This window comes from Meleagris gallopavo, chromosome 2 (assembly GCF_000146605.3).
Source record: "Meleagris gallopavo isolate NT-WF06-2002-E0010 breed Aviagen turkey brand Nicholas breeding stock chromosome 2, Turkey_5.1, whole genome shotgun sequence".
Classification (NCBI taxonomy): Eukaryota; Metazoa; Chordata; class Aves; order Galliformes; family Phasianidae; genus Meleagris; species Meleagris gallopavo.
This window is the reverse complement of record NC_015012.2, coordinates 48,342,356-48,365,036: the sequence shown is the minus strand read 5'-3', so window position 1 is coordinate 48,365,036 and position 22,681 is coordinate 48,342,356. Positions and strand designations below refer to the sequence as shown.

Below are 22,681 nucleotides of genomic sequence, written 5' to 3'. Positions count from 1 at the left end.
ACTGCTCTGTCAAGTAGTGTTTTCAGGCTATATTTGCAGGCAAAAGCACAGGATGCAACACAGCCACCACCTAGTACAGTGAGGTCTGAGGTTCCAGTGATGTCACTGCTGATTTTTAGAATTCTACTCTCTGTTTTGTGAAGCTATACCAGCAGCATTTTCCTTAATCTGGTCTGGACTTGGCAGAGGTAAATTTCCAATTAGTATTTTCTTCCTTTCTTTCTTTTTTTTTTTTTTCCCAGAAGCTGTATTGCATCATAGACATCACCTAATTTTATCAAGTGCCTATAGGTCAGGGATCTGGCATGTGTCATTTCAGTTCTGAGAGGATATTTCCAGTAAATGTGTTTTTCATTTTATATTTAAGAATGAATGTGGAGATGACTCAAAAAACTTCATGGTAAATTGCAACTGAACTTTAAAAAATTGATTTGGCAAGGCTTCTGAATGCTCATTGTGTTACGGTATGAATATCAGTAACTGTCTTAAGAGATAATCAGAAATTCTTCAATAGGGAAAAGTCAAGGAATACTGAACAAACTACTTCTGCAAATACATTGGAACATAACTAGACTCAGAAAAAGAGCTGGTAAATGTTGTTCTATATTGAACTAGAAGTAGAGAAATAGGTTTTGTGCATATGGGCAATTAAAACAAAATTCTCTTTGTGAAAAGAAGTAGCTCTGTTCACTTCAGGACAAAGTGTCATGGGATCAGGATGATTGAAGTTCTGTCTATTTCTTCCTGTGTGATTCTTGTCATACTCTTTAATTACTGCTTCTCACTGTTAAAAAATGTTATATACAAATCTGTTGTGGAACTTAATTAATTGCTTGTATATGCCCTGAAATCTGCAGAAATACTTTTAAAATAAATTGGTTCTTCCTCCCAATATTTTATATTGCAACCAGAGACTATAAATGAGGAGTGATAATCTTTTGATATAATTATTATATAATCGTTATAGTTATTAAAAGTATTATAATGATTAATTATAATAGCCTAGGTGATCCCTGAATTTTGCAGTTCAATTTGAAGGTCAATCCTATGCAATTTAAGCAGGCACTCTGTAAGTACTGACCACATGCTTAAAGCAAATGCTTTGTAGATTGAAGTCCAAGTATTGGCAAACCACTGAATTTTAAATCTGTGATCACCTTATTGGTGAGGGATATTCATATTGCCCTGAAGTGTTATGTCTTTTGATGAACTCTCATTTCATTTAAAAAATAGTTAATTCCTATTAACATAAAACAAAGCATTTTCCTAATAATAATTGCTTTAATTTTCACATGCAGTCCTTGGAAAGTGTTCTAACATTGCACATTCCAATGCTAACTTCATGTACTATCATCATCAATGGTCTTTCCACAGAGAAGAAGAAAGATCAAGTTTCTGTTAACATTCCCAACTACATCAGCCTGAATATTTCAAGATAGTAAACTTCCATATAAGTATTTTTTGTAAAAGCCAACACGTCAATTTTTGAAAAATAAAACCCATAAGATCAAGATTACAACACCTATCTTTATTTCACATTCTGCATCTTCTGGAGAACTTACAAAACACCAACTTCAGATATTGTTAAAACTGATATCCAGCAATCCTGGTTATGCGTCAAACAATCTGTGTTTTTAATCTCCCTAATCCAAGGGAAATAAAAAAATATTTTGATATCCAGTATTCACAATAAAAAATACAGTACATTTAAACTTCCTTGTCTACATTGTATGCTAACTATGCTATAATATAAGTAATATGCTAAGAAAATATGTAACTTTCTTCTTAAACCATGAGTAAAAAAAATCACTCATCTGGAATGATTTCTCTCAAGGATGAAGCAGTTTTGGCCAATTAGGTATTGTATTGCCAAGCTGTCTTTTCAAACATTCCGCTAGACTCAATATGCAAAGGGAGCAAGTGTGAACTCTGCTTTTTGAAAGCACATCAGAAAAGGCAGTGTCACCTATTCTAGAACTAGGAGACTGTGAAAGCACTTGTATGCAATGAAGTTCATCAGACTCAATTAGACTGTAAAAGAAAAAATATTATTAAAGAATAAAATAACACAACTTTTCTCCAGAGGACTATTTTTTTTTTAAGCCTGTAGCCTGTGATTAGCCAAATGCAGTTTTGTAGCCTTATCAGCAAGTCTTCAGTGTACTGGAACTCAAAGTGTCTGCTATGAAAAAATGTAAACACAGTAAGTGGTTGTTCTAGCACTGACATACATTCCTCTAGAAGGGAAGAAAAATTTGTATGCTGAAAATAAAACATGAAAGCCAGCCAGTAAATAAATGCATAATAACTTGCTTTTATAAGAAAGAATACTTTTAGTTTATAATAAGTAATGCTTGTAAGTGCAATGTTTGTAGCAATGTTTGCAGATGGAAAGATTTGTGGCTGGAAGACTGTAGTTAAGAGATCAACAGTGCTGCACAAAGGATGTTGGACTCTGCAGAGAAATGCATGCTGCTAGACACCAATAGCAAAGTAAGGTGTAAAGCATTTTGCCCATTCTCAAAATCTGCTGAATTCAGAGAACAGGTAAGGACTCAGACCCTCTGCTGAAGCACAGGAACAACTTCTCAGGATCAAGGGTCCTTCAGGTGGTGGGTGTCAAGCAGATTCAGTAATTAAATGTCTGTTTCTAAGTGAGGAGTAAGACTCTTCTACTTGTGGAAATTCTTTTGTCTTTATTCAAAAGTGCAATACCTAACAGAAAATTGATACAATAAATCTTAAAACTGCCCCAGTCTATCTGTGTTAGTTCTAAAGCCTGAACTTCTCATGTTGGTGCAATTAGTCTCAACTAAGACAGTGGTTAGCTTGACAGAACAAGTGTAACAGTCAAGAATGTAAGTTAACCTTAACTAAATACTCCATCTTTATCTTCATATTACACACAACTGTACAATATCAGTGTTCAGCTGTAAATGTCTAAAATGCTGTTAATGAAAGGCAAGATGTCAGTGAATAACTTTCCAGGAAGAATTAAAATTTGGTGCTATTTGAGAAATATAATTTTAAATAAGGAAATGAGCAATCTCACAGCAAAGCAGGAAACTTAATTAAAAACTAGTGGTCATTCATGTAATGCTTATTTTGATGACCATAACCAGAAAAATGAGACATCAGGTTTTCTGTTCCCATACAGCCTTACTGGGCATTAAAAGGTGGCTATCTCTTCAGCTGGCAGGAGATAGAAAATTCTTCAAGCACTTAATGTGCTCTTCAAAACTTCTCTTTACATGAGGGGTGATATACCTCAAAATTTTTTTCATACTGTGAGGAATTTCATACAAGTAGCTCTAACTTGGAGTCTTTTTAAGGTTCTCTGCAATCAACGGAACCATGGATGGAAGTGTGATGTTAAATCTTCTGTATGGTCTTTGTCTAAGGTTCCTCAGCTAGAAGCTGTTGTACGGTTATAGTGAGAAGGTGGTTAATGGAAGTGTTCACTGGAAGTTTAATATCCTTGGGAAAATGCATAGAACCAGAACTTTTGTATTTAATTTGCTTGTTTGCTATTTAAATATGAACAGAATAGTGAAAATTGCAATAATGTCTATATCAGTAATTTCTAAAATTCTCTTCAAGAAATGATCCATTTTTTTTTAATGCAGCAGTATTTTCTTTCCTCTAAAGAAAAAAATATAGTGGCTACAATACAGCAGTAGAAGTATGTCAGCATGTTGCAAAGCAGTAAATTAGAGCCAGTAGTGCAAAAAACAAGTGATTCATTGGATGGTGGGACATAACTCCCTAAGAAATCAGCACTACCTGCCTCCTGGCAGTGCACATGCCCTCTGCAATGTATCACAGCAGCTGGAGACTTCTTGGAGATCTTCAGCATGCACAGAAAATTGCTTGAGATGATTGAGGTTCCTCCAAAAATGGCTGTGTGCTTGTGGCAAAGACCTATCTCAGGAGTCTGGGAATGCTTTTATGATGGTTTCATATGCAGGAGGAGGGGTTTGTGTGGAGTGGCAGATACGGAGGCTGTTATTAGACCAGTGGAATTCAGGTCGACTTAAACTGTTGGTTGTGCTTCCCACGAGGGTTGTAGTGGTGTTGGTGGGAGTGAGAGTGATCAGCTGACTGTTTGTCTCCACAGGGAGGGGAGGAGACTGCAGGAAAGGGTGGAAGGTGGATGCGCGGAAACTTGACTTCCTGGGGAAAGAGTTGGCTTGCTCCAAGGAGGCTTGTCGCTGGAAGGTGAGGCTGGCCAGACTGAGGTTGCTTCGACGTTCACAGCTGCTGTTACGGTAAAATCCAGTCCTGCTAGAAGAGTGGGATGTGGGTCTGGACCGGCGAGTGAAGGGTGAAGAATTCCCCTGGGAAATGTGGGCACTAGCTCTGCGACGGGACAAGCAGGTGAATAAGGCCCAGATGATCCCTCCAATCACTAGTCCAATCAACATGGACACTGTGAAGGCTATTGTTACGTGCTCTGAAATACAACAGAAATACACAGTAAGGATACTTCAGATCTGAAGCATAACCTTGCCTGAAAATGATTTGAATGTGGCAGCCTCCTTAAAAGATGAGAAAACCTATACACATTTGTGCAAAATACACAAACCTTTACAGCACAATCAGAGGAATTCACACTGTCCTCACTACAGGGTATTTTTTTATTTATTTTGCAGAATTCAACAACATTTGGAAAGTAGCTTGCATTTAATACCAGCCTCTGTGCCAATGCAAGGGAAAAATCTTAGTCTCTCTCATAAATGGCCACCAAGAAGCACCAAGGTGTGCTTATGAAACCACCAAGCTTTTTCTTCTGTGAGCAATACAAAGTGTGGATTTTGGCAGGCTTGCCATCCTTTTCATAGGTATTTATATTCTATGTCTATGTGTTTACTAACTTACCTATTACAAGTGAGATATATCCATGTTCTTAGAGGATTAAGCCCTGTATCTATTATAACAAGAGATCACATCCCAGACCTTTACCACTGAGAAAAATATACTTTAAATCCTTATAATAATTAGAGTAAATTACCATACCCTGAATGATTTAGGTTGAAGGTAACTGTCAGTAGTACTAAATCTATTGAATATTTCTCACCTCCCATGCTTAATTGGAAAATACACTGGTCTCCCATTGGGAAAATAAAGTATTTAGAGACTTGAAAATAAAAAAGAGCATGAGGAGTGTCATTTTCTCCCCTATGTATTTTCATAGGTGTAAAGGAATAAGATTTTTCTAACAGCTCAGGTACTTCAGAAAACTTGTACATTTATAATTTTGAATAAGGCCTGAAACAAAAGGAAAATATGTACAGATCCCCTAAAAATACAAGCAGGGTTTAGATCACAAGTGAGATGAAACTCTGTGTTGACTATTTATTGTGAAAAGAGGAAATGAGTGAAAGAGAGCCATAGAAATATTTGGAATGATTATTCTGTCTGTGTTATGATGCTTGTGAAGCACTTCTGTTTAGAAGGAGAATGGAAAGGAATCAGGAAATGAATATTGAGGAGTTTATTCATTCAGTACTTTTTAGGACAGATAAAAATGTAAGGAGGCCCAGAAAATTTGAATTCTAATTAAGCCACTGGCATTTTGGATGTATATACACTCCTGTTGTTGCTTGTTTGTAATCTGTTTTCAGATAGGTTTCTGATCACAATACTCTGCAAAAGATAGAATAAAGATGTAGGTGATAAAGCACAGGACAGTTCTGCAATGCACATCTTTCTGTTAAAAACACTTTCTGTCCTTTTGATCAGAGGCAGACCAGACTTGTCTTCGAAATATTATTTTTCCTCAAGCCCTCATTTTTAAAACTAAAAAACTCTTGACTGGGCAAACAGCAGCAGAAGGACAAATGCTTGTTGTGTTTTTGCAAGAGCTCATGAGTAGCAGCCTCCTGTGTTGCAACTCCTGACTGCAGATCAGAACCTCATCACCATTAGTAGCCTTTTGAAAAACACTCAATGATTCTGTGCTTTATAAAGATATATTCAGAGACATGGCAGGCCTTACTGTACCGTTTTTCTTTATGTCTAAGAAACAGTCTACTAGGCTGTTTTAATGTGTTTAGCATCTCCAGTTGCTGCATATTGCTCCTCATACTCCTGAAGATGGGAAGGAAGAGCCAGATCTTGATGACCCTCAGTGAGGAGAGCCCAAAGGGTGTTCTAAAGATACCTTCCCAAACACCAGAACTGCAGTCTGAGCATCCCTTCTCTTGTCCCAGGATGACCATGGGAAAGAGGAGCAAGAGCTAAACCTTTTTTAGATTGATTTCTTTCCCATCTTGCCATGAATTCTTGTTACAGTATTATATTTTGAGATGGTCAAGAAGTCCTCCAAACACAAGTGTCTGTGCTGCTTCTCAGTATCCTTGCTCGTATTTGGGCTCCTGATTCTAGTAGAGAGGAGAAGGTGTTTTCAGAGAGGCTCAAATGGAAGATAAGCTCTGTTAGACAAACTAGCACGTTTGGCTCAGGTACTGTCATTCACCACGGCAAGGGTTTGTCCCTGCATCCCTCTAGCCGTAATTTTCACCACCTGCACAATCTAATCAGTGCTTCACAGTTAAAAGCAGATGAGGGAATTGACAAAGGTATCGAGCGTAGCTCTTTAGTCTTTCTCATGCACAGTTCCCCTGTGCTAGAGGTACAGCACAGGCAATTATCCTTTTTGATAATATCTTCATTTTCTTTAACTTCTTTTATTCTCTTATTTTTCTACCTCTATGTTTGAATGCAAAAATAGAGGGTCAACTTATTCTCTGGGGAAACACAGCTGGGCTAACTCTAATTATTGCAGTCCCCATGTAGTAACCCCTATCCTCTCATTTCAATTTGTACCTAAGTTTGATTCTTCTGGTTCCTATTATAGAAATATCAGTAGATCTATGGGTTACTGGTATTTTTTTTCTTTCTCTTCCCAGACTATCCCTGACAGTGGGAACAGTGAGAGCACACTAATAGGCCAAACTTGCTTTTTGTTGACTCCCTGAAGACGATGAATTCCACTGAAATGTAATTTAGTTCTAAAAACTTACACTGAATCTATGCTCATTGATTTCTTCTTTAGAACGTCCAGTGATCACAGCCCTGAGGTGCATTGGAGAAAATACTACAAAACAGAAAAATCAAAGGCAGAGCGGGACTTGCTGCACCTGGGATTTTCAGGAGAACAGCTGGTCTTCACAGAGTTGTTTTTCTCGTCCTTAATCTGGGCAGTGCCAGGGCAGATTTAGCCTTTCAGGAGAGCAAGTGCAATACTGCTAGGATGTGTCTCCTAGGGAGTTGTTACAATATCCCATGGTTTACTGAGGGCTGTGCATGCTGTTCTGTCCTTTGCTTTTAGAAGAAGAGGAAAAAACATTTGGGGACATGTAGGGATGCTGACACTAACTTCCTTGGTGCCAGTTCTCTAAATATGTTTTAAACAGTATGTTTCTCAGGTTATTCACGCTTCTTTATTTGCTTACGTTACAAACTGAAGAGATTGGGCATCTCATCTCAGTCAATTTTACCTCCTGATCCTCAACAGCAGCTGAGAAAAATGATAAAAGTTTTTTAACAGTAGAAAACAATGAGACTTCCAGATACAATGTTAGAAACAAAAGGAAACAAAGCATAATCCAAACCTGCTGCAAGATTAACAATTTGATACATTAGCTTCTTCAACTTTCTTATCTATGGTCCTTCCACTGTACCCGTGTTAAAAAGGTCAGAGTTTCAGACTCTACTTTTCTTTCTGCTGTAGTTGTTGCAGATTTCTTTAAGCCTTTTACAACAGGCTCTTCAGCAGAGTCTGTTGTGGTAGGACGGGAAAAGTGTTTAAAACTAAAAGATAGGAGATTTAGACTGGATATAAGAAAAAAGTTTTTTTACAATGAAGATGGTGAGGGATTGGAAAATGTTGCCCAGAGTGGTGGTGCATGTCCTGTCCCTGGAGACACTTGAGGTCAGGCTGGATGGGGGCCCTGAGCAACCTGATATAGCTGTAGGTGACCCTGTTTATTGCAAGAGAATAGAATGAGATGACTGTATGGGAACTGTTGATCATGGCCAACCTCTGATTGACCACCTGAGGCAAGAAATGAGTCAGCCATGGGAGCACAGGTGAAGGCAATGAAGCCTGGCTCCACCTCTCCTAGATTCCATTTAAATGCTGACTGCTACTGAGGAAAGATCTCTTTCTGATGATTGCTCCTTGTGGAGTTTATTGCAAGCCTACAACATCAGTGGGCATTTTTCATTTATATTTCCACTGCGATGATCCTACTTAGCCTAACCTCTGTACACCTACTGATTGCACAATGACCATTAAGGCTCCCTTCCAACTCAAATGATTCTACAATTCCATGAGCTATATGTCTGAAGCATTACTAAGCATTTTATCAAAGTTTATAGTCTCCAGCAAGTCCTTAATGCACGGTAGAATCCATGCAGAAGAAATTTGGAAGTCTTTTTAGTAAAGATGATAGAACATCTGACAAGGTGCTTTTGAAAGAAGTTCTTCCCATCCAATTTAGGCATCAGTAGCAGAGACAATCAATCTGCAAGTTTTCTGAGAAGAAATATCTTAGGTAAATTTGACCAGGAAATTAACAATACAGCCTTATTAATTCACTACTGTGAAAAGTTAAGACAGATGCGCAATTCTCCTGTCACTATGCTCGTAAATGCACACAAGTGCAAACTCTTCAGCTGGCCAAGTTCGTGAAAGGATAGTAATATCATTTAAATTATGAAAGAGCAAATTCACAGAGAGCTTCCCAGGGTAAGAATAAGGGCAGCAGGGGGAAAAGTACTGAATGCAAAGAACAGAGAAATGGAAAAGCAACATTCAGTGTACACATAACTTGAACCTGAACTGCATCATTTCCTACAGTTACCAAAAATGGGCCAGACAGTCCCTTAAAGCATGTCATCTGATCATGCTGTTGTCAAGTGTAAGGTGGTAGATAACATCCTTATGATGGTAGCTATTTCATCCCTGGTAGATGACTAGTAGATCACTGATTTCTAGTAGATTACTCAAATATTGCAATCTTCTTTGTTTCAGAGCTATTAATTTTTTCTTGTTTCTCCATTAAAATAGAAATAATAAAGTAATTTTAGAAGTTAAAAGTAGTAAGACAGTTTGTTAATCAAGAATGGCATTGCTTTGCATAAGAACTTAGCTTGCTATAAAGATGTCATGCATATTGTGTTAGTTTGTGTTCCTTTTCATTTACTTCAGTAACTGAGAGTAGTTTTGCCATCTGTTCTTCCTTTCACTTGCTCAGTAAGTGCATGACATGAAAACTTTGTCATGGGGGATCCAGCAAGCTTGTTTGTAGAATATATCACCTACAAGTTGCTTGATTTCAGCTGTATGAAAAATGAGAAAAATCAGAACATAATATTATGTTGCATAGTGAAAAAGAGCTATCTTTGTATTTTCCATTCAAATTTTTGAGGGTTTTTTTTCCATTTTAATATTTTCCTTCTCAAATTTTTATGAAGTCTTTCCTTTATGGCACGCCACATGCCAGTGACTAAAATCCTGTTCAAGGAAGTGAGCAGTCCTCCCTCTACATGCACGTAGACTTGCCTACAGCCTGCTTTGTCTCAAATGTGAAAGACCCTGAAAAGTAGCAGAGGCTTTAATCTCAAATATGAGGAAATCCAGCTCAGTTTCTGCTTCACCATGAAATTTTTTTCCCCCCAGATGAACACTTGGTGACAAAAGATGATACAAAAACTTGCAAACCAGAATGGGAATTCATTCCTGAATACTGCACAACTTAGTGCAGAGCACCAGCTAGTGTTTTTAAGTATGAACTGCACTTGTGAATGACAAATCTAGTAAGCTCACAGGTAAGAAAGATACTGCTTGCCTTTTGAAGTGAGGTTCATCACAGTCGACAGTGAATATTTGTAACACAGCCTGAGTCGTGAAGAACCAAACAGGAGCAGTCCAAATGTATTAAAGTTTTAATGAACTCATAAGATCTTTCTTCCTGCAGCCCTAGTACATATGCATACATAAGCTGGGGGAGCTGAAACTGCTCCTTCTCACAAATCCTAGGCAGTGAACATGAAAAGGAACACCCTGGCCCAAAGTGCTGCAATTTTTTCCCAGCACAAAAGATCTGAAGTAATTTTATTTCAGCTCTAGGAGCTCCAAGAAAACTTAGCTTGAGGCTGGTATTAGAAGCCAGCTCCTATGATGCTGTTGTTTGAGTGCAGAAAAAAAAAAAAAACAATTTCTCTGTAGCTGATAAGTGTTGACATTACTATCTTCCTGATAGCTGCCACTAATTGTATTAGCAAACCAGCCTCTCATTAATCATTTGTAGGAAGTCCATGATTCAGCTGGGTGGGTGAATTGGTTTCTTTGTGAAAGCAGTCAGCTGTAGTCTGAGTCATAGCCACAGCTTGTTAAGAAAATGTTAAAAATGTTACGTGGTATTTGTGAAAAGAGGGAAAGAGACCATCTAAAATACAAAGTGATTCAAGCACCTGTGATGCCCAGGAAGCAAGCATATGAGGATGGTATGGTCTGGAAAACAGAATCTGTGAGAAAAGCCAAAAGAAGGGCAGGCTGTATAGAATACAAATGTTAATAAGATAGGTTGTCAGAAATGTCATTCTACCTTTGAACACAGCTTGTAACAGAAATGTTTTATTCTACCTACGCCAGTGCTAGATTATTTTCTGTAGCCACAGAAAATAATTCTCCCACTAATAAATGAATTGTTGCTGCAAATAAAGCTTTTATATCCACTATAAATCAAGTAAAAAGTACAGAAATAAAGAATAAAATAAAGGAATTTCAGATTAGAATTGTAAAAGGTTTTTTTTATTTATGAGGACAAGAAGAAGCCAGAACAGATAGTCCACATGAGTGGAGTATCCACACTCAAATATTAAAGATCATAATACATATATCAATCAAACATTTTTGTAAAGTAGTTAACCTTGTCTCGAAAAAAAAAGAAGATAGAACAGTGAAAGCTCAAGACTCATATAGACATCATTTTGTGCAGTTCCTAAGATGTTCTTTGATCAGGCAAGCAAAATAGCTCCAGAAATATCTGCAAGTAAATTAATAAATTGACAAAGAAAAAAAAAATGGCATTGTCTGTGTCTTTCAATGAATCCTGAGTTTGAAAAGCAGAGTGGACAGCTGTTTGCTAGCAGGTTAAATTTTCAAACAAGCCACCTACTTAGAAAAAGATTGCCCTCTGCTGGAAATTCATGTTGGAAATCTAAATACTATGTAAATTACTTAATTCTAATTAAATAAGATCAAAAACAAACAAATAAACAAAAAACCTAACTAAATAAACATCTAGATGAAGGATAACAGAGAAGCATTGAGCTGTGCTGCCATAAGCACTTTAGAACTGGTGTTTTCAGAGACACTGAAAGTCAGGTACAATAAAGCACAATGTAAATAAATATTTGGAGAGTTAGTGAAGTATAGTTTGTATTGATTTGCGTTTCTTTGCACATATCTGTGCTGATGATGAAATGTGATGATAAGTCAGTTCCTGTTTCTTGCTATCGAGTAGTGTCCAGAATGAACTTTCTCTATGAGTGCTTTTTTTTTTTTTTTACTATCATTCACTGTGATAAAACTCCTGAACAAAATCCTATAAAACCAACTCAGATGTAATAATGTTGCTTTGATATTACTGGCAGTTTAATTTTTTACTGGAATGATAAATAAAGAGTAATTGTAATAATCAGAAGGAAACATCTAAGATAGAGATGTCACCATGTTTAATTTCATGCCTTTGGCATAACTGTGCGAAACCAAGCACAGATTTCTCTGTGCAGACAGAGATAGAAACTTTGTTACTGCATGGTTTCATTGTAACTCCTGATGCATTACAAAGGGAGTAATGTAATTTTGATCTTTTTTTGCATGCGCAGCACAGTCCTCTGGCAAGAAATTCTTATCAACCTCAAAAAAAACAGAGCACAGGCCTAAGCTAAATGTCCTCTGCATGGATCTAAATCAAACAATAAAACACAATTTGCCACAGTGCAATATGGCTTCATTGTTATTATTTAATTGATAAGATTATTTTACAGAGCCTGAGAATAAAATTATTTCCTGTATGAAGAAGATAAGTGAATAGAGTGATGTTGTAATGTTAAAGAGGATTTCTTGAAATTCTTTTTAAAAAAGAGTAAACAAACAATCAAAAAAGCTACCTTCAAGAAATCCAGGGTTACTACAAAGCACAGATTTTTCAGGTTACTGGGAAGCCTACAGGCTTTGTATCGTCCTCAGTCCTACTACAGCAATCCTACTACAGCAATCCTACTGCCTGTGGTCTGAGACCAAAAACCCAAACACAGCTTCAGGTGGCTTACTGTGAGAACCCACAAAAGGCTGAGAGGGATTTATACTGGCAACCTAAGATTTATTAGAATATAAAGAATACAGAATATATTAGAACATCAGATGGAGTCTTTTAAAAGAGAAAAATCAAGGTGATATTTCGGACTGTATAGTGCATCCTACAAATGGTGATTCTCAATGCAGTGCTTTTTGGAAATGCTGCAACTTCTGCACATTTGCTGCCGTATCAGAAGTGCCTCCTGTCAGCAAGAGGCAGGACTTAGTTTCTTCTCTTCACTGGTCAGCTCAGCTTCTTCCAGTAATCAGCCTCTCCTTCACAGTTCCATATCTCTTAATCTCCATTGCAAATGTACATCATATATCAGCATAAATGGGCTGCCCAGGCAGGTGGTGGAGTCACTGATCCTGGAGGTGTTCAAGGAATGTTTGGATGTTGTCTTGAGGGATATGGTTTAGTGAGAATTACTGGTGATAGGTGGATCGTTGGGCTGGATGATCTTGTAGGTCTTTTCCGACCTTGGTGTTTTTGTGATTCTGTGATAAACAAAATTAATGAAACTGATAGATACGTGCATCTTGGAAGAAGATGAAGAAAATCTAGTAGAGTAGTGGGGGCCTCAAATTGTAAAATTTCTCAAAAAAGGTCTCTTCTCATTCAGAACACTTTTGCCTTTGAAATATTGCCACAGAGTACTCTGCTGACAGCTTTAACATGGGTAACGCCTGCTCAAAAGTAGCTTAGAACGAAGATAGTATTTAGTGTTTTATTTATTGGATATAGCTTTATAGATTTATAGATACAGATTATTAAGATGTAATTTAGTGTTTTATTTATTGTCTTTTATTTATTTATTTTTGAGATTGCTAAAACTACGGCCTTCTTGTGATGAGAATGCAGAATGTTGTCCAAATTTGAAGAATGGGAAGAAGAGGAACCATTTGTGAATTTTGATGAATACTGATCAATATTCAATAATACTGACCAGTATCTAATAAACAGGTGTTCAAGTAGCAGGAAAAGGAGTCTGTATTTAAATCACATTTTCATATTTTTATTTTATTTATTTTTGCTGCAAAAATACTTGAACTAAATCTATTTAGCAGAAATGCCAAGTCATGGCCTGAAGTAATGATTGAGCACCTGGTGGGAAGGCAGTGCCAACCCAGGGGCCCAGGGGAACTCAGGGACATGCAATGCAATGACCAGAAGGGATAAAGCCAGGATCCATCCCTTCCCAGACCTCAATTAAGTATTGGCAGTGGAGGTGAGAACATCTCTCTGGAGATCCCTGCCTGTCTGAGGTGTTCTGAAGGTAAACAGCTTTTTTTTCCTTTGTTTCTGTAGTTTTGGATACTGCACTTGGGCTTGTCCGCACTTGCTACAGCCTGGGATTCTGCTTCCCCATTGTCACTGCTGTGTTTTCCATCACATTACGACATTTCAATCTAGTAGTGCAAAGAGATTTCCTGCTACACTTATCTTCCTCAGAAGTTGGATATCATATTGAATATGTGGTTTTGAGACTACATAAATACATTTACGTGTGGTAGTACTGTACTTCTCAGTTACCAGCAATGGAGAAATTTGAGCTTGCCTTCTCTTGATACTTTGTGACAGTCTATCAATTTCAGATTTTTCTTGCATCAAATATGAATCTGAATATCTACTTCAGTGTGATTTAGGAGTCTTAATTAAGCGATATTGACAAAAATCTGTGCAACCACAACAAGCTTCAACAGAAGTCACATGTCTACCTTGGTTCACTCATTCTTCCATTACACTGGTTAGAGAGATGGTATCAATGTAATTTTTAAAGCAAAAATTTTGAAAGAAAGTTATGATAATGGTCAAATATCTCACAGTCTGTGTTAACAGGCTGGATTTTGAATTAAAATGTCTGAGACAGGGAATTTATTTTCTAGTAAATAAGATGCTGGAGAAGCAAGGCAGAGGCCTCTTCTGAGAAGAAAATGCCTTGGCTGTATTCTTCAATAAGTACGTGTCAGTGCCCAAAGTAGTTTTTGCATTGTATTGAGCATGATGTCTTTTTATCCCCCCAATTATTTTGCTGAATAATTCATAGATGTCATTTTAATAACAACCCTGTATATTTGTGTTATGGATGTAGCTTTGATTGAAGTGTTTTAGCAGACGACTCTAAAGTTTTTCAGCAAAAACCTTGTTTATTAATACATGGAAATCAAACTCTCCTGAGTTTCTTTTCTATCTCCTTAGGAGGAAGGGGATTTATTAATCATCTTGGAACCAAATCCACAGCATTTCGAGAATGCAACTGATAATTTTAAATTTTTATTTTATTTTATTTTATTTTATTTTATTTTATTTTTTTGTTAGGAGCTGTTAGGAGCATAATTCAGACTTGATTTATATAAACTTAAGAGTTATACAATATAAAATTTGACTAGGTAGTCTTTATTAAGGTTGTATAGGCAGTGAAGCTTCCTACTTTGAAAGCAGGCGAATAAGAAATAGTCAAAGGGAGATGATTATGAAATGAGGACAATCCTACAAAGACAAAGGCTCATTCCTGAGTCATGATTTTATTCTGTGATCTCTTTTTATTGTGGACATCTCATACATGCTTCAGATTTATCTTCTGCATTAGGCTGAATTGCTTACAGCCATTCGTTTGGCTCATAAAGATTTTCACCTCCTGGTTTTATGAGCTACAGTGGTAAAATGGAAACTGAATATAAATACAGAGCATTTGCCTTCAAAAATTTCTACCAGAAGAACTGAGACAGAATCCCAGCATGCCCAGAATGTATTAACCATGAATCTGAATCCTGCTAGGCTCTAGCAACTGAGCATACTGCTACGTGGATTTTATCTTGGGCAGAAAGCATAGCGTTGAGCTGCTTTTATTATGTCTCTGGTATGTTAATGCATCCACTTGTAGTGCTTGCAAGAAGAAACATACTTTCCCTAAAAATGAGATTTCTGGATCCAGTGAATAACTAAAGCATTACTCTCTTGGCAGACAATTCATTTAACAACAAGAAGTGACACATACTTAGTCAATATATTAGGTGTGCCTGCCAAATATGTATGCACTTTTAAATTAATATTTAAATAATATTATGAAGAAACTTTGCCTCATTAATCTACTACCTTAGATTTATATCATTACTGCCAAAGAGAGTTACGTACTCGATAATTCAGTGTTTGGATGGTGGGGGTGGGACAGGGAGAGGAAAGGAGAAAAGAAGCAGTAATTAGGAGGCAACAAAATACATCCTGAGGATGACAGATGCTCATTTAAAAGAATAATTCATACACAAGAAGAAACAGTACTCAAGAATAAGGCTGGTCTTACACATTTTTGTTTCTTTCATCCAGCTATGGTAATACCCTTTTCTTTGGACTTGCCAGAAGAACGGCAAGGGGGGAAAAGGGGCCCTCATTAGTATCTACTTTCATCTCTGTGACAAGCTTGCATTTAAGGCCTTGGAATCGATTTACATACTAGCTTCCTGAATGCAAAGCTGATTAATGATAAAAACCCCTTTGCTTCTATGATTGAAATACATGCTTGTTTCACATGCTTGTCAAATCTTTTACTTCATTGACAGTAAAATAGATATTATTATTAAAAATTGGAATAGTCTGAACCTTGAGGAAAAATCATATATGATTTATCAAATTCTTGTTTGGGATTTATATAAAACAGTAATGGTCTAGTAGTGGATAGATAATAGTACCATTGAAAGCTAGACAGAAAATAAAACACAGCACCAGACTAAGACATAGTTCTTTTTTCTTGGGGAAATCAGTGTGGGTAGAATATGTTTAGATTTGGTGTATGACCTTTACTCCTGTCCCTGATGAAACAGAGAGGAAGTGCTAACTTCCTACAGTATTTTGGAACCACCATACGAGGTGTTAGAAGGGACGGTGCAGCATCTGTTTCTTAGCTGCCTCATGTGCTTTTCAGCAACACTGGAAGGCATCACACAGATGTCACATGTCACAACAGATCCAGCAAAAAGTATTGCCACAAGAAAGAAATTCAGCTGAATATCTGGCCTTCTAATCATTACTTCTCAAACACACCTGGAGAGAAAAGAGACATGGTATACCCTGAAAATGTGATGAGGAAGATGATCAACACCTTTCTTCTTATTGCATTATAAGTAATAGTTTGATTTATCATGGGTGATGGTAGTATTTTTGGAGTACTTCACATGAGGAGGTGGGGGTCCTAGGTGCTATAAAACAGATTCACTGCTGTCGTGTTGTCACTGAAGGACAGATGTTTAGGTGTGTTTGCTGTAATTGCTGATGCCTTACCATCATATGCTTTCTCTTCTCTTCTCTTCTCTTCTCTTCTCTTCTCTTCTCTTCTCTTCTCTTCTTTTTGTTAAACTCAAAACCTTGTAACTGTTTCTCATAGCATTAGCATTAGTTAAAAAGATTTGTCCTGCCTGAGTCGCTATCCTAGGCTGTTTGCTGTTGCCTTATGACATCCCAAATCAGCTCAGGACTGTTGTTGGGGAACCAGGAAACAGGAGGCTCTTCTGATGATCTTGACCTGGTAGATCCCTCTTCTAGAGATCTTAGCTGTTTCAGCCAGAGGAGAGATGATGTGTACAGGTCCCAGCAGTTCTCTATCTACTATGATCATATCAAAATTCTGTGGAGTACTTTAATCACGTTCTTGCCACTAGAACACTTGAGAAGTACAAGGGGTTTTAGCTATCTGATACTTTCTACATTTCTGGCAGAGGATTTTTATGTGGTTTAGCATATAATAAAATCAATCACAATGAAGGGAAAAAAAGTAAGAGGTGTTGTTTGTTCAGGAAAATTACTGTTGTTCCTGAAGACATGCAGCAGAAATTTCTCTGATGCTGCTGTGCATAAAAGGGTGCGCAGCCCTTTAAGGATTGAGAAAAAGTCTGTCTTGATTCCTTTAGGAATGGTGCCAAGTTTTATTGGTGTAAACATTATTTCTGTTTTGTCAGGGTCTGACTGAAGTCCCACTCTGAAGTTTGTGATGGACAAAACCAAAACTAGTATGAAAAAAAAACATTACCCATTCAAATTAAACCTTTGATTAAAAGATCTGAAAACATGACATTACTGTTAAATTTCTGGTATCATAATATTTAATTGAGGAGGTGAAGGAGGAACTTAGGATCATAGAACATATGTATTTATAGGAAGCATTTATGAAAATGGAATCAGCTTTCTGTCTGACTCTGTGTCACTCTTTGTCACATCATCATCATTGTTTTCACAGCACTCATACAAAGCAGTACAGGGTATTTCTCTTTTTTTGTTTGTTTGTTTGTTAAATAGAGACACAAAATACGAAGAAATGAGCATTCTTATCTTCCAGAAATCCTACTTAAAATCTGCCTTCTAGTATGATCATTTTCACTAATGTCTTTGAGGGATCCATCCTGCTCTAAGTTCAAGTTGATCATAGAAAAATAAAGCAGTTCTAGTTTCTCTGGAAGAAAAAATGTATTATACACCATGTTAAGATCTCTTCCCCGGAAGTTCAATCACATTTTGAAATAGATAAAAAATTTTGGCAACTTTCTTGGAGGGAGGGAAGTGGGGGAGGGGGGCTGTGTGTGTCACCCTTACCTTTACTCAACACAGCTGCTAACCCATTATCTAAGTATATTTGCAGATGTACTCTTGAATAAAGTCAGAGAAACCTGCAGACCCATAGACTTGACCCATCTTTACTTTCTGTATTATAGCCTCTATCGTGCATTTATAACATTCATACAAATAGAACTTTCCAGTGCAGATAATATTTTGCACATGTTTTAGAGAAGTAATGCTCCAGCTAGCCCATATGAACAATATTTTCTGGCCTAAAATGGTCAAGAAAGGAGGTTTTCAAAGCAATTATTTTTCCCCTGAGTTTCTATTTATACAGTGGATTTTGAGAGCCTTCTGACTAAACTAAGAATTGCAGCCCTCCGTCCTATTCTTTATTTTCTACATTAGACTTCTTTTATGTTGGATTCTCCAAGTTTACATAGAACTAAAACGTACCAAAACCAATCAATGACAACATTTGGATTGTACTCTCTTCAAAGTAAGTCTGGGAAAGAATGACAAACTGCTATTTGCCACTAGAGGTCTTTAAGGGTTACATACACAGAAAGGTAGCTTTGGAGGTGTACAACTTTTACATTTTCAAGGCTTAAGATTGAAAAAGTAAAGGAGAAAACATTAAGCAGATGATGGAAAGCTAGGTAAACAATGAAGACCCAGCAGGGATCTGAGCCATTTATATGATTAGGAAAGAATAAGAGGGAGAGGTGGATGGAAGGTTTGTTTACACACAGTTGGTTCTCATTGTGATGGGGATAGAAATCTGCTCAGGATTTAAGTCTTTCATCCTCACATACTGTGAGGTGAAACCCTGAGTTGCAAGTTGCAAGAACTGTCTCAGTATCCCTGATGAGCCAGACATCAATCAGACTCTGAAATTCAAGTCTTAAACAACAGAATCATTAGCAAAGTGCATGATAGGGAACTCTGGGAAGTCTGAGTGACAAAATCATCACTGAGGATGTAGTCATTGTTTGTCAGATGAAGAGATATAGGACAAATGTGAGACCTAGCCATTTAGGTCAGAGTTCCCTATGTTTGAGAGCTGTGCTATAGTTTCTGTCAGTGCTGCCATTCACGAGTAGCATTTCAGTTCATAAAACAGGAGAACAGTGCAAAATCCTTAACCACTATTATTGCTAGACTGGTAACACAACGCAGCATATTAGAATATACTGGTTGACAGGTTGTGCAGAGAGGTTGTGGAGCCTTCAAGGTTCAACCAGAAAGGTTATGGAAATTTTCAAAAACAGCCTACATATTGTCCTGGGCAACTTACTCTGGGTGGGCCTGCTTGAGCAGGAGTTTGGCTAGACGACCTCTAGAGGTCCCTTCCAACCCCAGTATTTTTGTGATTCTGTTTCTGTGAATTATTTACTTGTTATTTTCCAGCAGACTATATAGACTGACTTCTTTAAAGCAAATAAGCACATTTTAATGAGGGGAAGATCAATGGACAGACAAAAGAGAAAGACAAGGAAAACTTCACATTATATATAAAATCATTTTTAGCTTATAAAATCAAGGGATAATGCTTGAAGTGACAGTGTCAGACAGTTCTCAGTCTTAAAGTACAGAATGCCAGTTGGGCACACAACACTCTATACACCAGACAAATACAACTGGGATTATAACTCAGGGGGAGAAAATCTTCTTAATAATTGTAATGGAAGTAATCGTAATGATGTATTACTTAAATAGATACTTGAGTAAAACTAGACTGGATTATAGTCTAGGAATCCAAGTTTATGCCAATTAAGATCTACTTACATTTTTTTCTCTCTGCTGTTGTCATATTCAACAGATCAAACGTACTACTTGAATTGAATTTCCTGATCTGAAAGTATTTTACCATTTACACTGGAGGAATAGGATTGTCTCAAAGCCATTTATTGTATTTAATTGTGTGCGACTGAAAATGCTTTTAGGAATTACAAGAAATGCACTCCTGGTTAAAATTGAAACATCTTTGTTTCCACTGTTCACTTACAAATCAAAATGAACTCAATAAAGACTATATTAAAACAATAAAAAATAAGATTAGTAGTTGATGGATGGGTACCAAAAGCTGAATTTCTCACTTAGCTAATGCCACTACAAATCTCCCTTTGAGACTACCAATAAAATCCAATGCAGACTTTGTTTACAGTCCCACGTGACTCCAACAGTGCTGAATTGCAGCAGAGGCTGCCTGTAAGTGCTTCTATCTCTGCCAAAGTACCATACTGTGGTGTCCTACAGCAAAATAGGACTGCAGAGGCTACACGGTTCCATAAGAGCTGGCCTCTAAAAGAGGAATGCTCCTGCATTCTCACAGCCAACTTCTCTGAAAAAAACAAATGCGCGTAAGAAGAGTCTGTGCAACTTCTGTAGTAGGGAACTACTAAAAAAATGAGAATCAGAATTCCAGAGAATGAAACAAACTTGTGAGTTCCAGCATGTCCACTTCCATGCTTGTTACGGTTTACACAGACTACATTTACTCACAAGGTCAGGATCTCTACCAAGAGAACGATGAGTTTAAACTAAAAGAGAGCATTCACATTCCTTTTTTGTTTCTTTTTCCTCACTTAATATCAAAGTGCTTTACAAAGACATCCAGTATCATTACTCCACTTTCTAGCCTAAGATACAAAAATGAAATGAGTTGCTTGTGACCTCCCAGTAGGAAAATATATGTATCAGCACAGGAAATGTGTCTGCATTCAGCAGACTCTTACATCACATGCTAAGGAAGAGAAGGAGCTTCTCTAAATCTTCTTATATAGTTATTTTCCACTTTTTCCTGGGGTACTTTCATGTAACAAAATTCCTAGTACTAGTTCCTGCTAATACATAATATTTTTTATCTTGACACAGTGCACAGATTCTTGAATCAGCCATTGCTCAATAATAATGGTAAGAGATATAAAAATAGATTGTATGATACATTCTTACAGTACCTGCTAATGTGTGTTAATGCTAAATAAAGGAGTTGATAGAGCTTTTTGAATGGAAAGGTTCTCTGCAAAGTCTCTTAGGATCAACTCACTAAATCTAATTACCTCTAGTGAGTTTCAGTATAACATACACTTTTACTTCACACTGTATGCATATCAGTTAACTAATCACTACCAAGTTTGGATGAAGGAAAACGGTAATAATGGATGATAAGAAGAATATTGAGGAAAATACATCGGGGAAAAAGTAAGGGAAATCAGATCATGAGATACCATAGAAAATTACCAATCATTTTACATTCTATTGGATTGAGAGTTTATTACAAAAGTTGCAATTTTGGTTTCGGTCTTTTTCATCAGTAGGTGAAACAAATCATGCCTGTCATGTAGGTACATCTATTAAACAGTTCAGAATGTCTACTTGATCTGAAACACACTTGAGTCAATAGACACCTTTTCACTGACTTCAGTAAGGGACTTTGTCAAACAATCAATTCTGCCCTAGTGGTTCCTACTGCTTTGATTAGTCAAAACTCATGATAAAACTTTGTCAAAGAAGCATTTAGTAAACAATTTTTTGCACTGCAAGAAATGCTAGCAAAATCTATTCATTAATTTTTGTTTGCGACATAAGGTTTGCATAGATGTATTTTTTTAAGGCAATTAACAACTAATGTCAACATCTACTTTAATGATATTCTAGAATAAGAAACAAAATCCTTACCCCAAAACTTTGGTGGCCACGAAACTGGTGAGTAAGTACTGTTCTTATCCATAACATCCAAATGATAGATATAAAATAGTATGTCCAAAGTGCAGCAATGGTTTTCTGAATGATTGAGATTTAGTGGTAGAAGTAATGCCTTTGTGCTGCTAGGAAACTTTTTTTTTTTTTGTCTGAAAGGAAATGGATGCATCACATTTCCTGCTTGTGAACTCGAATTAGCAAGTGCTTGCCTTATCTTGAAGCCCCACATGGTTCCTGAGACAGAGAAATAGTTTCCTTCTCGTCATTTCCTCAGCCAGAGCGAATTGACTTAGAACAATACCAAATCTCCTCTTTCCCTGAAACTTTTTGAACCCCAAAATGTTTGGTGGTAGAGAAATGCAAACTCCTTCCCCCTCCCCCCTCCCCCCCCCCTTACTTATTTTCTATGTTAAAGTACTTTCTCAAATATTCCACTTTCTCAAATATTCCGAAGAATTTACATCCTGTGGTAATTTCCTATAAGGAATAAACGTGTGAAAGAAGCTTTTAAAAAACATCATTTCATTAGTACATTGATTTAGGGTATTCTGAGGAACTTGCAAGGCAGCAAGTACTGCTATTTTAATGAGTGTATTTTATATTTCCTCTGCCAATTCTTTTCCTTTCCACACCCCAGTCTAAATTATGAGATCCCTGGAACACAAACAGACATTGAGTTAATTGTTTTAATACTTTTAATACAATGTAGTGGTAAATCCCTGATGAAATGTGTAAGCACTGCTGCTAAAAATAATAAATAGCAATAGTAACACCCCTAAAAATAATAGCCAAAGTACTTGAGGATTCTGTTACAGAATTAATGGAGAGTGAATGGGAATCAATAAAATGCAAATTCATACATTTATATAAACAATTCTGTAGAACCTGATTTTAGCTATTTCCCTTTTTAATATATACATGATAATGGATCAAGTCTCTAGATATATATTTAAGGCAGTTAACATAAATATTCTCTGGTGAATTTCAGATGTCTGCTTTTTGAGGAATTCTATGAGATTTTGGTTTGACCATTAATAAAAAACGGAATCTACTTTCAT

General features: G+C 36.8%; 1 protein-coding gene across 1 annotated transcript; it reads right to left on the bottom strand.

Annotated features, from left to right (window-relative positions):
* Positions 1–206: 206 nt before the first annotated feature.
* On the bottom strand, positions 207–21,761 carry MYCT1 (MYC target 1). Its single transcript, XM_031552459.1, has 2 exons — positions 21,600–21,761; positions 207–4,451 (listed from the first exon to the last, which is right to left on the bottom strand). The coding sequence occupies exons 1-2, from the start codon at positions 21,654–21,656 to the stop codon at positions 3,927–3,929; spliced, it is 582 nt and encodes a 193-aa protein (XP_031408319.1). The 5' UTR covers positions 21,657–21,761; the 3' UTR covers positions 207–3,926.
* Positions 21,762–22,681: the final 920 nt, after the last annotated feature.